This window comes from Rhincodon typus, chromosome 18 (genome assembly GCF_021869965.1).
Source record: "Rhincodon typus isolate 14 chromosome 18, sRhiTyp1.1, whole genome shotgun sequence".
Taxonomy (NCBI): domain Eukaryota; kingdom Metazoa; phylum Chordata; class Chondrichthyes; order Orectolobiformes; family Rhincodontidae; genus Rhincodon; species Rhincodon typus.
The window spans coordinates 54,849,427-54,873,419 of record NC_063349.1 but is presented as its reverse complement, the minus strand read 5'-3'; the positions used below and the strand labels follow the sequence as shown (position 1 = coordinate 54,873,419).

At 43.4% G+C, this 23,993-nt stretch overlaps 1 protein-coding gene across 5 annotated transcripts in view; it reads right to left on the bottom strand.

Annotated features, from left to right (window-relative positions):
• The window catches only part of LOC109933610 (serine/threonine-protein kinase 38-like), a 98,472-nt gene that overhangs the window by 56,484 nt on the left and 17,995 nt on the right, over positions 1 to 23,993 (bottom strand). The window contains exon 1 of one of the 5 annotated variants that reach the window (XM_048607730.1): positions 15,985 to 18,207. The exons of 3 other annotated variants lie outside the window; for them this stretch is intronic. In XM_048607730.1, coding sequence (XP_048463687.1) covers positions 15,985 to 16,134 — 150 coding nt within the window. In that variant the 5' untranslated portion in view covers positions 16,135 to 18,207. Of the gene's footprint in view, positions 1 to 15,984; positions 18,208 to 22,381; positions 23,710 to 23,993 lie in introns of those variants that run through there. One more of the 5 variants, XM_020532623.2, reaches the window with a different exon arrangement.

Below are 23,993 nucleotides of genomic sequence, written 5' to 3'. Positions count from 1 at the left end.
TGATGAAGGGTCTGGGCCCGAAACGTCAGCCTTCCTGCTCCTCTGATGCTGCTTGGCCTGCTGTGTTCATCCAGCGCTACACCTTGTTATCTATGACTAATGTAATGTTGGCTTTTGTTGCAAAGGGGATGAAATCTAAAAGTAGGGTAAAATAGAACAAAGAACTGCAGATGCTGAAAATGTGAAACAAAAACAGAAATTGCTGCAGAAACTCAACAGGTCTGGCATCTGTTCCAAACAAGGGTCACCAGACCCTAAACATTAACTCTGCTTTCTCTCCACAGATACTGCCAGACTAACTGAGTTTTTCCATCAATTTCTGTGACAGGAAGGTCTTGTGACATCTTTGTGGGGTATCAGTGATACAACACTGTGGGATATTGTGTGCAGTTTTGAACTCCTTATTTAAAGTCCACTTCTCAAAATCACCAAATCAAACAGTACAAAGGAGGCCCATCAAGTCTGTACTGCCAAATGACATTTTGATTTAATGTTGTATGTTTCATTTGTGGTTTGGCCTCTTGTTCCACTAAGCTTCAGGAGCTGCAAATTCTGATTTTTGTTTAAATTGGTGAATTGGTTATTCTTTTAAAAGAGTCTGAACAAATAAAAACAGAAATTGCTGAGAAAACTCAGCAGGTCTGGCAGCATCTGTGGTGAGAAAGCAGAGTTAATGTTTCAGGTCCAGTGACCCTTCTTCAGAATCAGTTTAGAACGAGTTGGGTCTGCTGCTGTTCCAACACCAGCATGTGAACCTCACTGGAAATCAAAACAGAAAGGGCTAAAGAAACTCAGCAGGTCTGGCAGTACAGAGGTAATGCTTAAGTTCAATATGACTTTTCTTCAGAACTGAAGACTTGAAACATTAATAGTCTCTCTCTCCACAGATGCTGCCAGAATTGCTAAGTTTCAATGGTACTTTCTGGTTTTTTTTTAATTTCAGTTTTCCATCATCTGCAGTATTATGCTTTTAGAAAAAAAACTCAGAATATGTTTTAAATGGAGACAGAGAAAGCTACAGTACAGAGGGATCTGGATGACCCCATAAATAGCATCACCCTAGACAGAAATGACTCATTAGAGATGACTGGTGGTGGTTTAACCTGAAGGTCACTACCTCAGGTGAGGCTGAGAAGGAGGGTCCTTCATGGTAACCTCAGCTGGTGTGAGAATTGCACGCATGCTCTTGGCATCACTCCATATCACAAACCAGCCATCCAGCCAACTGACCTTCAGATGTGACTCCATACATGAATCATAAAGGCTTAGCATGCAATTTGGATGCCTAATGTAACACTGGCTTTTATTGAGAGGGGAATGGAACATAAAATTAGGAAGGGCTTGTGACAACTTTACAGGTCATTGGTTAGGCTGCCCTGGGTTACTTTGTACAGTTTTGGATGCCCTAGGTGAGGAGGGATACTCTTGCATTGGAGGCATTTCAGAGAAGACTCACTCAGCTGATTCCTGGGTTTGTAAGGAAGGATTAACAGGTTGGCTCAATACAAATTGGTGTTTAGAAGAATGAGAGATCATCTTATTGAACTTCATAAGGTCCTGATGGGACTTGACTTGAGTGGATGCTACAAGGAACTTCTCCTTTGTGGATGCATCTAGAACCAGGGCACTGTTTAAACCAAGGATCATCTATTTAAGAAAGAGCTGAGGACGAATTTCTTCTTCCAGAGGTTGCTGGATGAGCATAAGACATAAAAGAAGTAGACCATTCAGCCCATCAAGATAGCTCCATCATTCGATGAGATCATGGCTGATCTGATAATCCTCAACTCCACTTTACTGGCTTTTCTCCAATAATCTTTAATTCCTGTTCTGATTAAAAATCTGTGTTTTATTATTAATGACTTGCCTTGCACAGTCGTCTGCAGTAAAGAATTCCACTGATTCACCACGCTCTAAGAAATTTGTCCTCATCTCTGTCTTAAATGGGCAACCTGTTATTCTGAGATTATGCCCTCTGCTGCTGGACTCTCCCACAAAACAAGCAACCTTTTCACTTCTTTCCTGTCAAGCACCTAAGGAATTGTTGGTGCCAGTAATTCTCTTTCACAGAAGAGCAGTGGAGCCTGGGTCATTGTTTGTAGTCAGAGCTGGGTGAGAGAGATTTTGGATTGGCAAAGGAACAGACAGGAAAGTGGAGTTGTGGCGGAGCATGAGAAATGGGCCAAATGGTCTCCTACTGCTGCTATTTCTTATGATTCTTGCAGGGCAACAAGTAGAGAAGAGCACAAGGACAATGGGCTCTGGGCTACATTGTGACCTTTGTGCCAAAGGTTGTCAGTTTGAGTCCCACGAGAGAAACCGGAGTACAAAATGCAGGCCGACACACACACACAGTGCAGTACTGAGGGAGTGCTGCACTGTCAGAAGTCTGTTTTCACAAAGCTGAGATCCCTTCAGCACCCTGAGATGGATCTATGCACCATGCTGAAGAAGGGCGAGCACGGTTTCCTGTGGTCTTGAACAATATCATTAAAGCAGATTATCTAGTTGTTATCATTGATGTTTGTGCTTGGTGACTGCTTTTCTCAATTACAGACATGTCTACACTACTAAGCAGTGCTTGCACAGCTGGAAAGCACTTTGGGATATCCTTAAGTGCTATTCAAATGCACGTTCTTGTTTTACTTCTTCACCCTTCTGAAGAGCAGTGTTTTGTCTTGAGTACTTGGGTTGAAAGGCAGTTTAAAAGTATGACTGATAATCCAGCAGGTTTAACCAATGACCTAATTCAAATGATCTAGTTCAAATCCTGAAAGGGCAGGTGTGGGATTTGCACTTAATTTACTGAATAAATCAAGAATAAAAAAACTAATCTCAGTAATGTTGACATGAAATGACTGGATTGTTGTAAAAACCCACCTGTTTTGATTAAAAGTTCTTTCCAAGAGGCAAGGATGTCTGCCATCTTTATCTCGTCTGCTGTTGAAGTGGTCTATTCAAAAACTAAGGCAATACATCACCTCCACGTCAATGGCATTTGGGGTAGGTAGCAAATGTTGGCCTTCCATGAATGCCCACATCCCATGAATAAATAAAAAAATCTCCAAATATCAAACTTTGATTATTGCAATCTGTGTTTAGGGATTTCAGCAGGAACACACCATAGTTCAAGTTCATTAATCATCGGCTGTGGTGAAAAGAACGAACTATTAAACACATTTGTATGAGTTGCACAGAAAGAGCAAGCTGTTTGGCGTATTTAACAGAATCACGGTGTGAAATTGTGTCACAGGTGGGGAAATAGAAACCAAGCTAGATTTTTTTTTTTTAAAAACTCTGCCCCTCGCCTGAGATTAAGTATTTTCTTTAGGGTTCAGAGACAAAATTTTTTGCAGAAAAACTGGAGCCCATTCAGCCACTGACCCTGTTCTTCCGTTTGGGTAAATTATGGCCTTTGTGACCTAACTCCCACTTCTTACCAAATACCCTTTGATCCCTTTGGCTAACAAAAGTTGATCAATCCCAGATTTAAAAATCACAGCTAATTTGGTACCTCTAACATCTTCCAGTTTGGATGAAACATCAACCCAAAACACCAATCCCTGCTTCTCATTCCACTAATGCTGCAGGGACATGCTGGGTGTTTCTGGAATCTTCTACTACTACTTTGTTTTTTTTTCCACTCAGCATTTAGCCCTGATTAAAGGCATCATTACATCAGTCTTTTCTGTTTCAGTTTCTTTTTTAATTCACTCATGGGATCTGTTAAGAATAGCATTTATTGCCCATCCCTAATTGCCCTTGAACTGAGTGCCTAGCTTTGTCATTTCAGAGGGCAGCTGAGTGTCAACCACACCACTCTAGATTCAGTGTCACACGCAGACCATTAGAAAAGGTTTATTGTCACATGTACTACTCAAGTACAGAAGTACAGGAACAAAAACAGAAGTTGCTGGAAAAGCCCAGCAGGTCTGGCAGCACCTGTGAAGAAAAAATCAGGGTTAAGGTTTCGGGTCCGGTGACCCTTCCTAAGAAGTACAGAAGTGCAGTGAACAGTTTACAACTTCACCCCACATGGTGCCACCTTAGGTACAAAGTACTTAGATACAAATCTTAGACACAAAATAGAGATAAAATAAAGTTACATTACCTTACAGTTATTCATACTATAAGTTAGAAAAATAAGAACTAAAGTTAAAAAGATAAACATTACAATCTTCCTCTTAAGGGCCTGCAGTAGATCAATGCAGGGGCTTCCACACGTGGTCTGACCGAGCTCACAAGCTGCTGACTGCCCACACCAATACCCAGTCCAACAACCAACCCTGCTCCAGGCACACTGGCCGTCCTGCTCATCCCAGACCAGGTAAGGATGGCAGATTTCCTTCTCCAAAGGAAATTAATGAACCAGATGGATTTTTACAACAGTTGTTGTTCCAATGCCACTTCTTTTTATTTGAATTCAAATTTCACCATCTCCCACAGTGAGATTCAAACTTACATTGTCAGGATGTTAGTCTGGAGTTCTGGGTGACTAGTCCAGTGACAGTGCCGCTGCCCCCCTGTTACACAGACATATAAACTTCCTTATCATATTAGACCCATACAGTTACACACTCAAACGGCAAGATTATCAGGCTCCTAAAAGTTCATTAGATGGAACTGCCTTGTTCACAACTCATTTAGGTTTTGTTTTCAAACATAGCTTCAGGTAAATTTTAGCCATTTTCAGGGAGCAGAATAGAGATGGGGGGGGATGTGGTGGAAGGACTCTCTGGCTGATTGTCAGCCCTGTTAACCGTTGTGAATGGTCCTTCTGCGGCCAACAAGTCTGGTGTGGCATTTGAACCTGGTGCTTCTGGCCCAGAGGCAGGGACACTGCCCACTTTGTCACAAGCTCCCCCTAACCATCTCGGTCACCGAAAATGATCTCTTGCTGATTTTTTTACTTTGTTGAGTGAAAATTGATTGCCTTGGCGGCTACTAGCATCAAAATTGACAAAAACAATTACTCATTCAAAGGTGTTGAAACATCCTGTTTGGCAACATTAAGATTTGTAAGAATAATGAAGGCCATTTCTGCTTTGTCAAGACTAATTATATCCAAACAATATTAAGGACAAAAATAGAAATTGCTGGAAAAGCTCTGCAGCATCTGTGGAGAGAAATCAGAGTTGACGTTTCGGGTCTGGTGACCCTTCCTCAGAACTGATGGTATCTAGGAAAATGTTGGTTTATATGTAGAAGACTGGGTGGGGGAGGGGGTAAGGAGTAAACAATAGGTGGGGATAGAGCCCAAAGAGAGAGAAGAGCAGTTGGATAGACAAAGGAGTGGATAACAATCTGGCTAGAAATGTGAGTAGTTGTTAATGGGGACTGTTAGTGGCTGGTATTGGGTGGTATGTAACAGTAGAAACCGTGAGATAACAAGACCTGGTTGTGGAGTTTGGAGCAAGGACATGGGAGAGCTCAAGCCTTAAAGTTATTGAACTCAACATTGAGTCCAGAATGCTGCAGGATCCCCAAGCGGAAAATGAGGCACTGTTCTTCCAACATGCGCTGAGTTTCGCTGAAGCTCTGCAGCAAGCCTGAGATGGACATGTTAACAGGGAATATTAAGGACTTCCATTATTAAAGCACTTTTCATTATTTCGAGCTGTCCCAAAAAGAACTCAAAGCCAACAGAGCGTTTATGAAATCACTTGTTGTAATGTAAGAAGCATGTCAGTCAATTGTGCACAGCAAGCTCCCACATGTTGACCAGATCATCATTTCTTATCTAGATTTAGTGGTAAATATTATTTGGGAGGCCAGGCAGGAACTCCCCTGCTCTTCGAAGTAATAGCTGCGAGATCTTTAGTGTCCACCTGAGATGATAGATAGGGCTTGGTTTAGCATCTCATCAGAAAGACAGATGAGAGGCCAAGGGAGAATGAAAAGACCAAAGGAGCAAAGATTAAAAGGTGAACAGCAGAGTTAGACAGGTTAATAGTGAACCGCTCCCGCAAACCGACTTCGATCTTATTCAAGGTACTTATCCAAAAGGAATACGCCCAGCCAAAATATTCCACAGGGTATAGAGGTTGAACCTGTACTTATTGGAGTAGAAGAATGAGAAACTTTATTGAAACACACAAGATCCGTGGGGGACTTGACAGGATAGATGCGGAGAGGGTGTTTCCACTTTCCAGGACTAGAGGGTATAATCTCTGAATAAGGAGTCAACCAGTTGGCTCAGAGATGGGGAGGAATTTCTTCACTCAGCCGGTGGTGAATCTGTGGAATTCTTTACCATAGAGGACTGTGGAGGCTGGGTCATAATTACACTCAAGGCTGAGACAGATTCTTAATCGGTAAGGGAATTGACGGCTATGGGGAAAAGGCAGGAAAGTGGAGCTGAGAATAAGCAAATCAGATCAGCCATCGTTGACTGGTGGAGCAGACTTGATGGGCTGAATGGCCCACTTCTGCTCCTACATCTTATGATGTTATGATTTTCTGAATGTTGAGCAAAGTGACAGGAGGAAACATACTTCAGGGCTGAGTAGCATCCATAGTGAGCTTGAATTTCTTTCAGCCTAACTGTGCCTCTGAAAGAGACTAATGATCAGCCTCCTACCAGCATCACTGCAGAGCTCCAATTCTGGCCACGTGCATATCCCCAGTTTTGACTTTCACACCACTGCTGCCACACCCTCCAGGGGTAGGCCTAAACTCTGCAATTTCCTCCCTGAACCTCTTCACTTCTCTGTCCTCATTTGGAGCAGTGCCCAAAACATTCCTCTTTAATCAACATTCCGTATAATCTTTACTTGATTTGTGTGAACACTCCTGCGATGTACTTCACCACCCAGACTCAGTAGTAGCAGTGTGTATCACTTACAAGGTGCACTGCAGAAATTCACCAAAGATTCTGAGACAGCAACTTCCAAACCCATGACCACTTCCAACTAAAAGGACAAGGGCAGCAGATACGTGGGAACACCACCCCCTGCAAGCTCTCCTCAAAGCCACTCACCATCCTGACTTGGAAATATATTGCCGTTCCTTTAGTGTCACTAAGTCAGTCATAGAACTCCCTTCACATCAGCCTTACGGATATATCTGCACTCCGAGGACTTCAGTAGTACACCACCATTTTCTTGAGGGCAATAAGGAATGGGCAGTAAATACTAGTCCACATGCCATGACTGAATAAACAAAAGGTGATCAATTGAATGGTTTTTATTTTAAAATGCGAAGGTTGTGAGGTGTTATGATTCCTGAACTGTAAAAGGACTGAATAACATTGGCTAGATCAAGCTGTTTCACTTTGTTCAGAACTGCAAGCCCAGACACTGCTTGGGGAAAGAAATTCTCTGCTAACCGTTCTGCTGAAAGATCGTTGAGCTGAAACATGGTAACTCATAGTTTCTTTCTTCAGAGTGGCTGCCTGGCTTATTCAGTATTTCCAGTGGTTCCTCAATTTGTTTCAAAACTAATCTGTGGAGACAATATTTCCAATGACTGAACAGTGAGTCTAGGGGACAGTGAATTAGTGAATTTTTAATCAGGGTATTAGTGAAGCAGATGGGCTTTATTGACAATTCACAATAGATTCATGGTCATCAGTAGATTCTTAATTCTAGATTTTTTTAAAGTGAATTCACATTCCACCATCTGCCATGGCAAGATTCAAATCTGGGACCCCAGAACGTTATCTGGGTCTCTGAATTAACAGCCCAGTGATAAGAGCATTAGGTCATCGCTTCCCCTAAACGAGCCTTAGCTGGTTTTGACTCTAACATTGCCTATGTTCCAATGGAAATATGTTCTGAGGTGTTTCACATCAAATAAATGACTCACTGCTGTGAGGAGCTGAAAAAATTTGACAAATTTGGACAGACCCAGTAGTAGAATGCAGATGGAACATTTCACTGCTCCTTCACCAAGATTTCTCATGAGTCATAATGATGTAAGGCAGAATAGGAAAATCACTTCTTCATCAGCTGCTTGTCTCATGAGATTCTGAACCAATCCCTTCAAGCAACTTAGTTCTGCAGATAAACAGTTGCACTGCAATTTAACTTTTGTGAATGAACCAATGCCAACCTTGTCTTTGCTTCTGCATGTTAAGAATTGCAGTTATTCTCTGCTTTATTTTTCTTTTAATCGCTTCACTAAGGAAAAAACCAGAATGAATTGGCCACAGAAGATTAAGTCCATTTCCCTAGAATCAGAACAGATTATCAAAGAAAGCAAAATGTTGCAACTATTGCTAGTGCATAATTCACCTGCTAAATATGCATTAATACCATCAGTACAGGTATTCAGGTCTTGTTACCCACAACTGTGACGAAGCCTTACACACACTTCACTGGTTGTGGAATGACTTGCAATCATGAAATTTGCTTTTATTCACTCATGGGACATGGGCGTTGCTGACTGGCATTTATTGCCTGTCCCTAGCTGCCCCTGAGCTGAGCAACTTGCTAGGCTATTTCAGAGGGCAGTTGTAGGCCAGATCAGGTAAGGATAGCAGTTTCCTTTCCTGGAGGACATTAGTGAGAAATGCTACATAAATGCACAGTCTCCCTTTCTTTCCAATAGTATTTGTTTTTCTTTGACATACAAAGAAGCCAGCTCCTCAACTATGTAATAAGTGCCATTAAAGTTGCGATAACAAGGTGTAGAGCTGGATGAACACAGCAGGCCAAGCAGCATCAGAGGAGCAGGAGTTGCAACAGCTCTCTAGACAATGTTGGGTGTGACTATTGTCAAAACACCTACACCGAGATACATTCAGTTCAGGCTGAAGTCAATTCTTCAGGATTGGATGAGGAGCAGTTTGGGCTCTTGTTTCATCTTTCATCAGCTGTGGTAAACTCCCACATTTGCAGTGTGGAAGACAGATTCGAATTACTTTACTTCCCCATTTCAATTTCCTGCAGCACACAATGCAAGGAACAGGAGGAGGCCATTCGGCCCTCTCAAGCTTGTTTCCATATTCTATCGTCCTGGTTGGTCGGCAGCTCAACTTCGGCAAGATTCAGGACCAGAAACGAAAAGAGAAGTGCCTTCAGGTGGGCAGGCCACCATTATACACGGAGTTAAGTCAAAACAGAGGTTAGATCCATTGTACACATGCCTTTTGCAAAAGCCCCCCTCAGATAAACACATGGGCTAATCGATAGGTGAGATGTGACAACAGAAGGTGGTAGATGTGATGCAGATCTTCAAAGGGTACAGATTGCTAGAAGTAATTTTGAGAAGATGAAGGAAGTGTTAGTGAGTTGTATCAAAGAAAAAAGCTCAAAACTCATTCATCCACTTTCCTGTCTACCTTGGAAACCTAGACAATAAATAAAGATCTGTGGAAGAAAGTAGAGGCCTTTGAAATGAGGACACTCGGACGTATGTGAAAAATTCCATGTCCACACCACAAGTTGTTTGAAAATGCAACAAAAATAATTGTAAAAAGTGATATCAGAAAAAGGTTAGTAGTTCAGAGTGGTAAATCTGAAATAACTGCATAGAGGCCGGTGTCGCATCTCCAAATCACCCTTTATTTAATAGTGCACAGTACACTAGCTTTGGCTAGCCAGCTTGGAGTAGGTCCTCAACTGAGGAGATTCTAATCTCCTGGTTATATTGGTCAGACAAGGCTTTCCTGATTGGGGTTGTTAATCTGGGCCAATCAAGAACCTCAATTAGCAAGGTCTACCTGGTTCCAATCACTGCAAAATCGACAGCAATCTCTCCTAGAGGGTGAGTGGAGGCAGTAAAAAGAGAGGTTGCCTGCAGCATACTTGAAAGATGGATGTCACTGTGTGTCTGGAGGTGAGCTATAGCAGATCTGTGAAGAGGGCACAAGATGGCACTACGACAGCAGAAATCCTGACAAGAATAGCTACAATAAAAATGAAAGAACTGGGGATGCTATGGCACAGAATCAAAAACAGAAGTTTAAGTTACTTGTTTAGATTTATGTGGCTGGATAAAAATTAGAAGCAGTAACTTTCAGCAAAGTACTGATGTTGCAGTATTAGTAAAACATCAAATCATGTTTTCACAATCAACAGGACATTTGGGAAAAAATTTAAGACTTATTGGTAAATGTAATTGACATGGATTTCAGCTTACCTATGGAGATTATAGCTCTGCTTAAATTTATAACAACATTTCTGCGATTGATCTGTTTCAGCAGTACATGCCTCTCAGCGATGTCTAATCTATCAAACTCTGACACATACTGCGTCACTAAATTAATTAACCTTGGATCTGGGATAGCACTCATGTCTCAAGTCAGAAAGTTGGAGTTTCAAGTCTCACTTCAGCAGATGACTCTCCCAGCGCAGTACTGAGGGAGTGCTGTACTGTCAGAAGTGTCGCCTTTCAGAGATGTTCAAATGGAGGCGCAATTACACTCTCTGATATCTGCAAAATTTATCATGGTACTATTTCCAGGAGAGTTCCTTCCAGTGTCCTGGGCCAATGTCTCTCTCTCTTAACCAACACCACTAAAGCAGATTAACTGGTCACTACCATATTATTTGCTTGCAGGAGCTTACTGTGGGCAAATTAGCTGCTGCACTTCCTAAGTTAAAACAGTAGCCATGGTCTGGATTTTAAAACAGTGGTTAATTGGCTGTAAACACTTTGGAATGTTCAAGGTCCTGAAAGACATGACACAAATGCATGTTTTTTTTCCTTCCTTACTCCTATTGACAGAAGTGGTTGATGTATAATGCTTTAAAATACTCTTCCTGTTCCCAGCAGGATCAATCTCCTCTCCAGCAAAAACCAGCCCACTTAATTTTACAGAGTGGCTGAACCTGCCAAGTCATTGTTAACGATAAATTGGTGTAAACGCACTTAGAAAGCTGGCAATCCTTCAAATGGCTCTTGTTAAAAAGGATCTCTCAGTTCCACCACTGTGATGCTTTCCTGAAAGTGGATTTCCCCTGCTTGAAGATGAAGACTTTTTCATCGACATTGCTCAGCCACAACTCGGAGCTCACCAATGATCTATGGCTTTGGTCAAGAAACAAAGCAACTATTAATGATTTAGACCAGGTACTGTGTTTGCCTGTAACTCTGGAAGATTACCAATCAAGAACTTCACAGACTATACCCCCACACTGTGGCATTCACTTTTATCCTATCTTTTTCATTGAAACACCTCACCAGGGTAGACAGAGAATGTTTCCCCTACCTAGGGAAGTCTAGAACACTGGGACGTAGTCTCAAAATGCAGAATCAGTTATTGAGGACCAAGATGAGATGAGGTGAAATCTCTTCATTGAGGGTTGTGAATCTCTGGAATTTTCTATTTAGGATACATTTTCTCAGCTCCAAATATACTTTGATTGTTACATGATTCCATTAAACCATCTCTCATCCCTCTAAACTCCAGGGAACATAGGTCTAGATTACCCTAACCCTACTCAATCTCTCTTCAAGGTACAAACTCTTCTTCCCAGGAGTCAGTACAGGGGGGTCCCCGACTTAAGAATGCTCATACTTATGAACAGAATCCCACCCGACATAAAAACATTTCCTGTATTTACAAACAGCTGCATTATATCATCCTGCATTGCGTTCTGACTTGCGTACAAATCAATTTATGACCAGAACAAAATCTGCTTGCAACCCAGGGACTACTTGTATAGTGAACCTCTGTTTCACTTTCTCTGCAGCAAGTATAACTTTGCTTAGACAAGACCACTGAACTGCAAAGTTGTCCAGGTGTGGATCTCTACAATTCTGCTATGTATAATCACAAGACTTCTTTACTGTTGAATTCCAAACCCTTTGTAGCAAAAGCTAATCTGGAAAATAGGTGCAGGAGTAGGTCATTCAGTCCTTCAACCCTGCACCACCATTCAACACTATCATGGCTAATCATACAATCCCAGTATCCCATTCCTGCCCTCTCTGCATACCCCATGATCCTTTTAGCTGCAAGGGCTACGTCCAGCTTCCTCTTGAATATACCTAATGGGCTAGCTCCCAACAGCTTCCTATGGGAGAGAATTCCACAGGTTCACAACTCTGAGTAAAAAAATTCTTCCTCACCTCAGTCCTGAATGGCTTACCCGTTATTCTTAGACTGTGACCCCTAGTCCTGGACTTCCCCAACATCGGGAACATTAAGCATCCGGCCTGTCCAGTCCCATCAGGATTTTTTATGTTGCTGTGAGACACCTCCCCCCACCCCACACCCAATTTTTCTAAATTTCAGCGAGCACAAGCCCAGTCGATCCAGTCTTTCCTCATGTGTCAGTCCTGCCATCCCAGGAATCAGTCTGGTGAACATTCCTTGGACTCCCTCAATAGCAAGAACGTCCTTCCTCAGCCTAGGAGATCAAAACTGCACACAACACTCAAGGTGTTGCCTCACCAAAGCCCTGTATAACTGCAGCAAGACATCCTTACTCCAATACCCAAATCCTCTCGCTATGAAGGCCAGCATGCCATTAGCTTTCCTCACTGCCTGCTGCACCTACATGCCAACCTTCAGCGACTGTTCCACCATGACACCCAGGTCTCGTTGCACCTCACTTTTTCCTAAACTGCCATCAGTCTGCTAACATACTATTAGTTTTCAGAATTTTGAAATTAATTGGCTGGTAATGTACTGATCTCAGTTTGAATATTTTACAGCTTCAACATCTGGCTGCGTGTTTGAGGCAACATACTAGAGTACAGGGCAAACACAGTGGTCTTTTCCCATCCTGGAACTTCCTGGCCAATATTTATCCCTCAAACAACATTCATTAACACAACTTAGCAGCTCATTTTTACATTGCTGCTTGTGGGTTCCTCCTGTGTACATGCTATTATAACCAGGAATACATTTCAATAAAGTATTGCACTGGCTCTGACAGGTGCTCTGTAAATGCAAGCATTTATCAACTGAAAGACAATTATTGTATCTTTCAACATCCAAAACAAAACCACACCCATACTTTGTGGTTGTGCATTGATAAGTACCTTACAGGTCGACATACACAAAGCTCAATTTTAATTGCGCTTGTCTTTTCTGCTTTGAACACTGTTGGTTCACTGATGAATAAATCCTAAACTAGAACGCCCAGTCGGCTGGTTAGCATTTATCAGAAAATTAAAGGGGACGTTCACTGCCTTCAAGTTTTTTTTTTAATCTTTATAGGTGTGTAAATGTCAGAACGAAGCCACAATCCAGCAATCTGCTGGAGGTAGTCTTTAAGGATCAGAAAAGACAGCATTTGCCATTTGCTTTTGTATTAATTCATCAATAGGATGCGAGTGTTGCTAGCTAAGCCAAGATTCATTGCCCGAGCTGGTCGTATCACTATCCTGTCAGAAACACTGCACTGGTAGTTAAGTCCTACTATTCCAGGAGCTGTCACAGATGTAAAAATGCCCAACTGAATTACAAAAATGGTGAATTTGCCTGATATCGACTGCAGTACAAGACAAAAGAAATTTACCAGGTTTCAGCAACAAACAAGAATAAACAATAAACAAACTGACCTTTAACAGTGGAAGAGTACATAGCCTCTAAGACTAAGGGGATCCCAGTCAATATTGAGGAAATTAAAATCACTCACTACAACAAACCTGTTGCTATTACATCTTTCCATGATCTGCTAACACGTGTTCCTCTAATTCCCGCTGGCTATTGGGAGGTCAATAGTATAACCCTACCATCGTGATTGTACCTTTCTTATTCCAGAGTTGTACCAATATAGCCTCCTTGGATGACCCCTCCAAGATGACCTTTGTTAGTGCAATTGTGACACTCTCCTCAATTAGTAATGCAACTCTCTCACCTCTATTACATCTCTATCTTGCTTGAAATATCCAAACCACAGAATGTTGGGCTGCCAGTCCTGCGCTTCTCTTAGCCAAGTTTCTGTAATAGCTGCCACATCGTAGTCCTACGCATTAATCCAAGCTCTAAGCTCATTTGCTTTATCTGTTATACTCCTTGCATTAAAATAAATACACTTCAGACTGCTAGTCCTGCTGTGTTCATTAACCTGACACTGACTGTTCTTCCTACTAGACTTACTTGATTTAGTTACTCTTTTCTATTCAACACTCCACATGCTGACCTACTGCTCTGGGTCCTGTCCCCACCACACTAGTTTAAACCCCACCCACTCCTGAAGGGGTCGAGCAAACCTCCGTGCCAGGATATTGGCACCCCTCCAGTTTAGGTGCAACATGTACTTCTCATACAAGTTCCATCTTCCCTAGAAGAGATCCCAATGATCCAGATATCTGAAGCCCTCCCTCCTACACCAGCTCTTTAGCCACAAATTTAACTGTTATCTTATTTCTGGCTTTACTAGCGCATGGCACAGGGAGTAATCCCTCGAGGTCCTGCTTTTCAACTTCCTAACTCACCACTCCTGCCACCGCCTACCCCGCTCCTCCTACCTCCGACGCCACTCCGCGTATCACCGACGCGGACGCAACTCCACCCACCGCCGACTCAACTCCGCCCACAGCCAACGCCGACTCAAGTCCGCCCACAGCCAACGCCGACTCAACTCCGCCCACAGCCTCCACAGCCAGCAGCTCCCAGCCCTGCCGAGTCTTCACCATCCCCCCAGACCTACCCCTTACTGAGGACGAACGGTCAGTCCTCAGTAAAGGGCTCACCTTGGTCCCCCTCCACCCACAGATCAACGAATACCGCTCACGCTTGGACATAGAGCAGTTTTTCCGCTGCCTCCGCCTCCACGGCTTACTTCTTTAACCGTGAACCTAACCCTCCCTCTACTGACCCCTTCTCCCGCTTCCAACACACCCCCTCCTCCTGGACACCACCCCAAGGCCTCCTACCCTCCCTCGACCTCTTCATCTCCAACTGCCGTCGAGACATCAATCGCCTCAACCTCTCCACCCCTCTCACCCACTCCAACCTCTCCCCTGCAGAACGTGCAGCCCTCCGCTCCAATCCCTGCAACCGCAGGAAGTGCTACACCTGCCCCCATACCTCCTCCCTCACCCCCATCCCAGGCCCCAAGAAGACTTTCCACATCAAGCAGATGTTCACCTGCACATCTGCCAATGTGGTATACTGCATCCGCTGTACCCGGTGTGGCTTCCTCTACATCGGGGAAACCAAGCCGAAGCTCGGGGACCGCTTTGCAGAACACCTACGCTCGGTTCGCAATAAACAACTGCACCTCCCAGTCGCGAACCATTTCAACTCCCCCTCCCATTCCTCAGACGACATGTCCATCCTGGGCCTCCTGCAGTGCCACAACGATGCCACCCGAAGGTTGCAGGAACAGCAACTCATATTCCGCTTGGGAACCCTGCAGCCCAATGGTATCAATGTGGATTTCACAAGTTTCAAAATCTCCCCTCCCCCTACCGCATCCCAAAACCAGTCCAGCTCGTCCCTGCCTCCCTAACCTGTTCTTCCTCCCACCTATCCCCTCCTCCCACTTCAAGCCGCACCTCCATCTCCTACCGACCAACCTCATCCCGCCCCCTTGACCTGTCCGTCCTCCCTGGACTGACCTATCCCCTTCCTAACTCCCTACCTACACTCACCTTTACTGGCTCCATCCCCGCCTCTTCGACCTGTTTGTTTCCTCTCCACCTATCCTCTCCTCTATCCGCCTCCCACTCTCTCCCTATTTATTTCAAAACCCCCTTCCCCTCCCCCTTTTCTGATGAAGGGTCTAGGCCCGAAATGTCAGCCTCTCTGCTCCTATGATGCTGCTTGGCCTGCTGTGTTCATCCAGCCCTGCACCTTGTTGTCTCGGATTCTCCAGCATCTGCAGTTCCTACTATCTCTTTTTAAATTCCCTATTTTAATATTCATTTTCGGGATGTGGCCATTTATTGTAACTGAACTAACTTCCCTGATTAACGACAATAAAGGAGAAAAAGTGATTTGCTCATTTATGGCTATACAACTTAAACCCTTATCCCTTATAAACTTCCACACACACAAAAGAGAAACAAACAAGACAAATATTGAGTGCAAAATAAACAGGTCGGTGAAACACAATTCTGTATCACCATTTAACTCACAAAACTAGATGGGTTGCTTTCACAATCCTTTTCATTCCTCATTGATACCACAATGTTAACTGTACAGCAGTCAGAGTTTAATTCACTGGTTGATTGGTTGGATCTTGGTCTTTCTTGTTCCTTTGGCTTTAGAATTATTCTTTTCAGCATCTCAATGAGGTGTTCCTGCTTTTTTGACAGAAAATTGGACAGAGAGCAACTTTCCAGAGAAAGGAGACAGAGAGAGATATTTTAATGCAGCCCACTTGAGTTTCCTTCCTTCCTTCCTCCTGGTATTTCACTCACAGGGTATATGTTAAGTTGCAGCTGGATCCATCAGCAGGTTGTTCAAATGCTGAGCTCTCCTGAACCCAGAATAAATAGTGCATGCTTGTTTCAACCCGATCTCCCCAACAGGTAAAATTGTCTTTCATGCATCAGTTAGCTTCACTTGTTTTTCCAGGTTCCCAACAATTCCTTGTACATTCTCCCCTTTTGAACGCAGTGTCCATTTTCTCATTTTCAGTCCTCAGTCCAAAAATTTTTTTAAAATGTAGTCTCTTACACATTCTACACATGCATCAGGAGATAGCAAGGACTGCAGAGTCAATAAAATGTGGAGGTGGAGGAGTACAACAAGTCAGACAGCAACAGAGGAACAGTCGATATTTCGGGTCGAGACCCTTCATTCCTGATTCACCTGGATAAAGAAACTTGGCTCCCCTTCAGGTTAATTACAAACAGTTCAGAGGTTTTGCAATTCATCAATGTATTGTACCTTCACCATGCAGTTACAACTTTCATTCCTTTAAGGCATTACAAAATTGGCTTATGAAACCATCCATTAAAAGGTAACTCTAATTTAAAAGACAGGATATGACACATTATCCAGTTACATCTATCATTGCATGGGCTAAGCCAATGTATTAGTTCCAATGAATTCTTGCACTGTTACAGCTCACTTAGCTCTCAAATTTCTGGGTTGTTTTTTTTTAAACCTTGAATGGATAATTAATGATGGGCAAATCCCAGTATTATTTACATAAAAGGAACTGCTCTTAGGAAGCTGATACTGTGATTAAATCCAACTAACCTATTCAAAACAGCCATGATGAAATCATATTTCTATTCGTGGCTATGAGGTAATATTTACTGTATGAATACAACTCGTAAAAACAAGTCTGGAAACTTCATGGAATGCTATTTGTGTGAACAACCCATGTGCAAAGTTGCCATCACCCCCAAAGATCACAGCTGTTCTCTCATTAGATACAGACAAGACTAGCGGCTCAGGCAAGGGGCAAGGTTGAAGAGGGTGGGACTTCCGTGGTGACCTGTGCTGTTGGCATCACTCTGCATCACAAAACAGCTGACTCTCTATAACCATACGTACTAATCAGTGTGCTTATCAAACAACAGTACTATATGACAAAACCTACCAGTTCCTGCAAAGTGGGCGTGGGACAAATTTACTTCAGTTTCCAGCATCATACATTTCAACAAATTTTGGTTTAATATCGTACACTAAGGGTGGTCACTTTGGCAGTGCAACACTGCCTTGACAATGAGCTTAAATATCAGTCAATGTTAAATGCTGGCAATAATGTTAGCTGGGTACAGGAAGTGGCACTCTCACCTTTGTGTCACAAAGTTAGAGGTTCAAGTCCCACACCAGAACTTGAACACAAATTCCAAGGTTGACACTCAGTACAGAACTGAATAAGTGCAGCCTTGTTGGAGGTGCCATCTTTCAGATGAGATACCTAACTGAAGGGCACATCTGCCCACTCAAGTAGATGTCAAAACTCTCTCTCCTGTGGTCCCTATTTACAAGAGTACTGTGGGAGTTATCTGTAGTGTCCTGGCTAACCTTTATCCCTAAACCAAAAGCACAAAGGAAAAGCAGATTATCTGGCCATTTATCTGTCATTTTTGAGAGCTTGCCATGAGCAACTTCATTGTCACCTTTCCTACACAGCAAATCTGAATACATGCACTTTGAAAGAAATTCATAGGTGGTAAGACATATTTTATGGTTGCAAAAGGCACAATATCAATGCAAGTCTGTCTTGGTTTCACATTTTGGCAGTAGAGCTCAAACTGTTGGCCATCAGCTTGTGGCTGAGTGTGCTGTGACCAGACTTGTGTTAAAGTCAGAAAACAAGTCCTGTATGAACATAGAGATAACAAGGTGTACAGCTGGATGAACACAGCAGGCCAAGCAGCATCAGAGGTGCAGGAAGACTGACGTTTCAGGTCCGGACCCTTCTTCAGAAACAGGGGAAGGGAAGGGGATTCTGAAATAAATAGAGAGAGGGGGAGGTGGATAGAAGATGGATAAAGGAGCAGATAGGTGGAGAGGAGACAGACAGGTCAAAGAGGCAGGGATGGAGCCAGTAAAAGTGAGTGTAGGTGGGGAGTTAGGGTGGGGATAGGTCAGTCCAGGGAGGACGGACAGGTCAAGGAGGCGGGATGAGGCTGGTAGGTAGGAGGTGGGGGTGGGGGTGGGGCTTGAGGTGGAAGGAGTGGATGGACAGGTTAGGGAGGCGGGGACGAGCTGGGCTGGTTTTGGGATGCGGTAGGGGGAGGGGAGATTTTGAAGCTTGTGAAGTCCACATCGATACCATTGGGCAGCAGGGTTCCCAAGCGAAATATGAGGTGCTGTTCCTGCAACCTTCGGGTGGCATCGGTGTGGCACTGCAGGAGGCCCAGGATGGACGTGTCGTCCAAGGAGTGGGAGGGGGAGTCGAAATGGTTCGCGACTGGGAGGTGCAGTCATTTGTTGCGAACCGAGCGCTACATACAGAACATTCAGATCCTTCAAAAATGTTTCTCCCTGCGACTCCTGTATGAAGAGTAAGGATTCTTATGAATGAAGCAAAAGTGGTATAGTTCTATTTATTAGCCATCACTAGTTGCCCAAGGGCATTAACTCAACCACGCAGTACCCGCTGGGGTGACACACCATAAACCAAGCCTCTCTATTCTGAGAATCGTACCAAATGTTAAAATATTCTTTTAAGATATGCACAGCACTCCAATGTACCTGATTTTGAGACCAAGATTGACAGAAATCAGACCGGGTTTCGGTACTAAGCAAGAATTACTTACTATCAGTAATTAGACTACAGCTACAAGTAGGAGATATGGACAACTTGCAAAGAAACACTGAATACAATCTGTAATCCCCTTATTAAAGTCCCCTAATAACATAACACACACACGGCAAATTAGGAAAATACATTATTAGTGGGAGGTAGAAAAAAGAAACTGGAAAGTTAGTTCAGTATCTTTGCTTCTCGATTCCGATGTTGTGATGATCAATCTTTGACTAGCCAAAGCCTTGGTGCTCAGTAGTCTTTCCCTGGAAGTATCCACTAGTTTTAAGATGCACAGAGTAATTGACTCGTATGTTATATGCTGACTGTAATATCAGCTGTGGTACAGAGAGTAGTGTCTGATTTATCAATTCAAAAGTTACAGCTCATAGCTGCAAGAAAGGTTTCTTTAAATTTAAATACAGTTTTTTCTTAAACTGCAGAGAACAGCCTGCTTCTGTCTGGGAGAACAATTCCACACCCTAATCCAGCATCGACTGCCATTGTGGAAGAGTTGCAAACCTCTATTATCCTTTGTAGAACAATTTCATAACATCTCTCCTGAATGGTCTGGCCCTAATTCTCAGACTATACCCCTAGTTCTAGAAGCCCCAATCAGTGGAATTAGTTTATTTCTACCCTGGCTTTTCCTGTTAATATCTTGAAGACTTGAGGGCAGCGTGGTTACACAGTGGTTAGCACTGCTGAATCACAGCGTTTGGGACACAGGTACGATGCCAGCTTCAGGCATCTGTGTAGAGTCTGCACATTCTCCCCATCTCTGTGTGGGTTTCCTTTGGATGCTCTGGTTTCCTCCCACAGTCCAAAGACATGCAGGATAGGTGGACTGGCTATGCTAAATTTCCCATAGTGTCCAGGGATGTGCAGGCGAAATGGGTTAGCCATGGTAACTGCGGGGTTACGGGCATAGAGTCAGGGGGCTAGTTCTGGGTGGGATGCTCTGAGGGTCATTGTAGATGTGATGGGCCGAATGGCCTCTTTCCACACTAAGGGTATTCTGTAACTTAGCTAAGCAAGGAGAACAGTCCTAATCATCTTCAAAATTCTAGTTTGGAGACTATGCCCAGCCAAGGGGTCTGACGGGTCCTTAGTTTAATGTCACATACAAAAAAAATTGCATCGTTTCCTCAACTGCAGGGACTGTCAAACTAAATTGTGCTCAACTCTCTGGAAGGTTGCAGAGATTTCCTTTTTTGGGGATGGAGACAGATTCCATCGGGATTTGCAAGACAGCAGGATGTGCACTTAAACAGAAAATGTTGAAAATAGACTGGGATGTGGAATTACTTTGTACAGTTCTTTCAAAGATCCAGTATAGACATGACAGGCCTAAAGGCTTCCTCTTTGAGATTCTTTTTTTTAATTCTGAGCAATGACTCAGAGAACCTCAATGTATGTAACTCTGGATTAGACACTAAACCACCAGCTGCCCTGGCAGGATAAGAACCTGTGTCCTCACAGCATTAGTCTGGACATCTGCATGACTAATCCAGTGACATTAACGCTACGATTTCCTTCTGAAGATACATTTGATCTAACCATTTAAAAAGGACAAAAAGTCGTAGTTATACTGACATTGCTCAAATGTGCAAAATTTACATTTTAAAACTTGTACTGCAAGTATTACTGCATTTAAATTCAAATCAGCACAAATATAACAAAATATTCTGTAGGCATGAAAGAATCCCTTGTCCTTTCTGACTCAATACTCAGACAATTGTGCTAACAACCTGAGTTATAAACAGGCATTCTCACCTTACTGTGAAATCATGAATGAAACCCCATAATTTTAGCAAGTCATATTTCTTTGTACTTATCTTCAAGAAGTCAGTGAGTCATGCACAGCCTAAATAAAAGCAGGTTTCCTCCCAGCAAAGACACCACACCTGTTAGTTAATGCAGAAGGATTTCAGGTTTGATTCCTGGTACATGCTAAGTTAGCTGCTCAGATCACTGCTTGCCTTCATCATGGCTAAAGGCAAGTGCTCAATTCAGTAGTGTTTGTGCATAACTGCACTGCATTACAAACATACTGATTGACCAAGAAGTGACTCAACCTTCCTGATCTCTGCAACAACCTCGAGCCTTGTAACCCACTGAGATCTTTGCATTCATCAAGTTATGGTTTATTATTGGTTAGTTCAGGTGGCTACATATGATTCAGAATGGGGCAGCACGGTGGCTCAGTGGTTAGCACTGCTGCCTCACAGCGCCAGGGACATGGGTTCGATTCCACCCTCGGGCGACTGTGTGGAGTTTGCACATTCTCCGTGTGTGTGGGTTTCTGCCGGGTGCTCCAGTTTCCTCCCACAGTCCAAAGATGTGCAGGGTGGATTGGCCATGCTAAATTGCTCATAGTGTTCGGGGATGGTGTAAGTTAGGTGGAAAGGGTGGTGTGGACTTGTTGGACCGAATGGCCTGTTTCCACACTGTAGGGACTCTATGACACCAATGGTGCCAGTCATATCCTTGTAAGAGCTGTGAGGGTCAGCCTTATTGAATACTTCATAACCTACTCAAATAATATTAAAACATATATTGAAAACATTTGAAGTTGAATACGATATATCGGATCTAGAAGTATGGGAATAGGGTGCAGGAAAGCAGAGTTAATCAGATCAAACTGGTTCCCTAATGCTCTTTAGGCCAAGGAAACTGCCATCTTTACCTGGTCTGGCCTACATGTGACTCCAGACCCAATGTGGCTGAGTCTTAACAATTTGGACAGGCAATAAATGATGGCCCAGCCAACAACACCCACATCCCGTGAATAAATTAAAAACAAACAATTTTATTGAATGACAGAGCTGGCTCATTGGGCTGAGCAACCTATTCCTATTTCTTATCATCTAGACCTTGCTCGAGGTGTAGTACCCATCATAATCATTTGTCTCTCACTAATGGAGACAGATGTCTATGGTTTTTTTGTGGGCAGTAGCTAATTGTACTTTCCTCAGTGATTCTACATCCATTCTGCAATATGGAGACTAGAACCACGCCCAGTTCTCCAAATTGGGCAAGGTTTTCTTTTTGAATTGTTCTTCTAGTATATTCCCATTGAATCAACCTGATGCAGGGGAGGCTGGATTCAAATCGAGACGGTATCTACAGCCAGGTTATTCAACTGTGGCTGGGAGCTGAACAAATGGGTACATGCAGTATTGTGTTGTCATGTACAAAGTATTCCCAGTAAATTATGTTGTGGAGTTGAATCTAACTTGACATGTGAATGCAGCAAAAATCAATTAAGTTTGGCCCACACATCACACCATCCCATTAAAAAAAATACATGCCAAGTGTAATTTATAGCATTGCACAATTTCTTTAATATTTAACTTGTATTCAACAAAATGTCAATGTGCCACAAATGTTTCCAACACTGTGACCACAAAATAAAGCACTTTCGTCATCTGGGTAATGTAGCCCAACAGGAACTATGCTTCCGCGAGACAACAGTGTGGGAAGGTGAAGGAAGCAGCAGTCCAAAGAGCTGCACGCTCCCATCCAATGCACACTCACAACCCGACTAAATCCCCCACTTAATCAGCAAGCCCACTTTAAACAAAATACAAAGCACGCAAACAGAAGAGCAAACCAGCAGCTGAGTGAGATGTGGCCCCTACTGGAACAGGAGTGTTGTAGCAGCCTCAGACCAGCTCAGGTCACCAGTTTTTGTCACGTGTGGGTCTTCAACCTGAGAGAGTTACGCTTCTCACCAGCAGCAGAAGCAGTTTTCACTGAGGATGCAAAATGTAGGGTTTCTGTCTTCCATCTCCTCGGTGGTAGATTGTCTTTAGGGTCACTGTTACTCTCATATACTCGCACCCCGGCCTCCCCAGCTCACAATGACAGCACAGCTAGTGCTCAGGGAAGGTCATTAGACAGAACTCTTGACAGCGGGTTAGTGAGTTCCCTCTCCCCAGAATCACACGGCAATTTTAAAATAGCTGTGCTCCTAGCCACAATTAGCATTTGGTTTCCCAGATACTGGTTCAGAATGCAAGAGTAAATGAACAGCAATTCGTCTCCAAACACAGGACACAACATCTGGAAGGCCACCCACTGTGGAACTACTGTGTTTATCCAAGTTCAGTCACAGCCCTGGGCCCAGACCAATCGGAGCAACTCGAGTCATTTAAAGGCCAACACATGCCTTTGAATTTAAGCAAAAACTCAGCACTGACCAAAATGGGGAGAGCATGGGGAAGGCATACTGTACACTTACTGACTTGGAACTGTGTATCTCTAGGTTAACTTTCAAAACCAAAAAATTTTGTTTTTGAGCATCCTGGAATAAAAATTAATTTTAAACCCCAGTGCTGATGTTTTAACAATTTTACCAATACTCTTTTCCCTACGTGCCATCCTACAAAATAAAAATGTTGCAATTATCCTTGCACAAAGTATAGATCACACCACCAGTTTCTGAGTAGAACAGTGCCTCCGGCTGCTAGGATTCAGGGACGTGCTGAGAGCGACCACTGCTTCTTGTCCCAAGCTGGGACTGGGCAATGTCTGCTAGCGCACTCTGTATCTTCTCCAACAGCATGTCACCCCGGTAAACAACTTCTTCCAGTAGAGCTGCAGCCTCATGGTTCTCCTCTTCCAGCTGACGTAAGCTTGCAGCCTAGACACCAGGAGACACAGCATGGTTATCACCGTGCACCAGGAACATTTATGCTATTTACTCCATGTAAACACTTTGAAACAAGGTGACCACTTATGAGCAGACAAGACATAAATCTGCACTACAGATAGTAGGAACTGCAGATGCTGGAGAATCTGAGATAACAAGGTATAGAGCTGGATGAACACAGCAGGCCAAGCAGCATCAGAGGAGCAGGAAAGCTGACGTTGAGTCGAGACAAGCTGCTCCAAAAAGCCATCTCATAGACATTCCACAAATTCCTT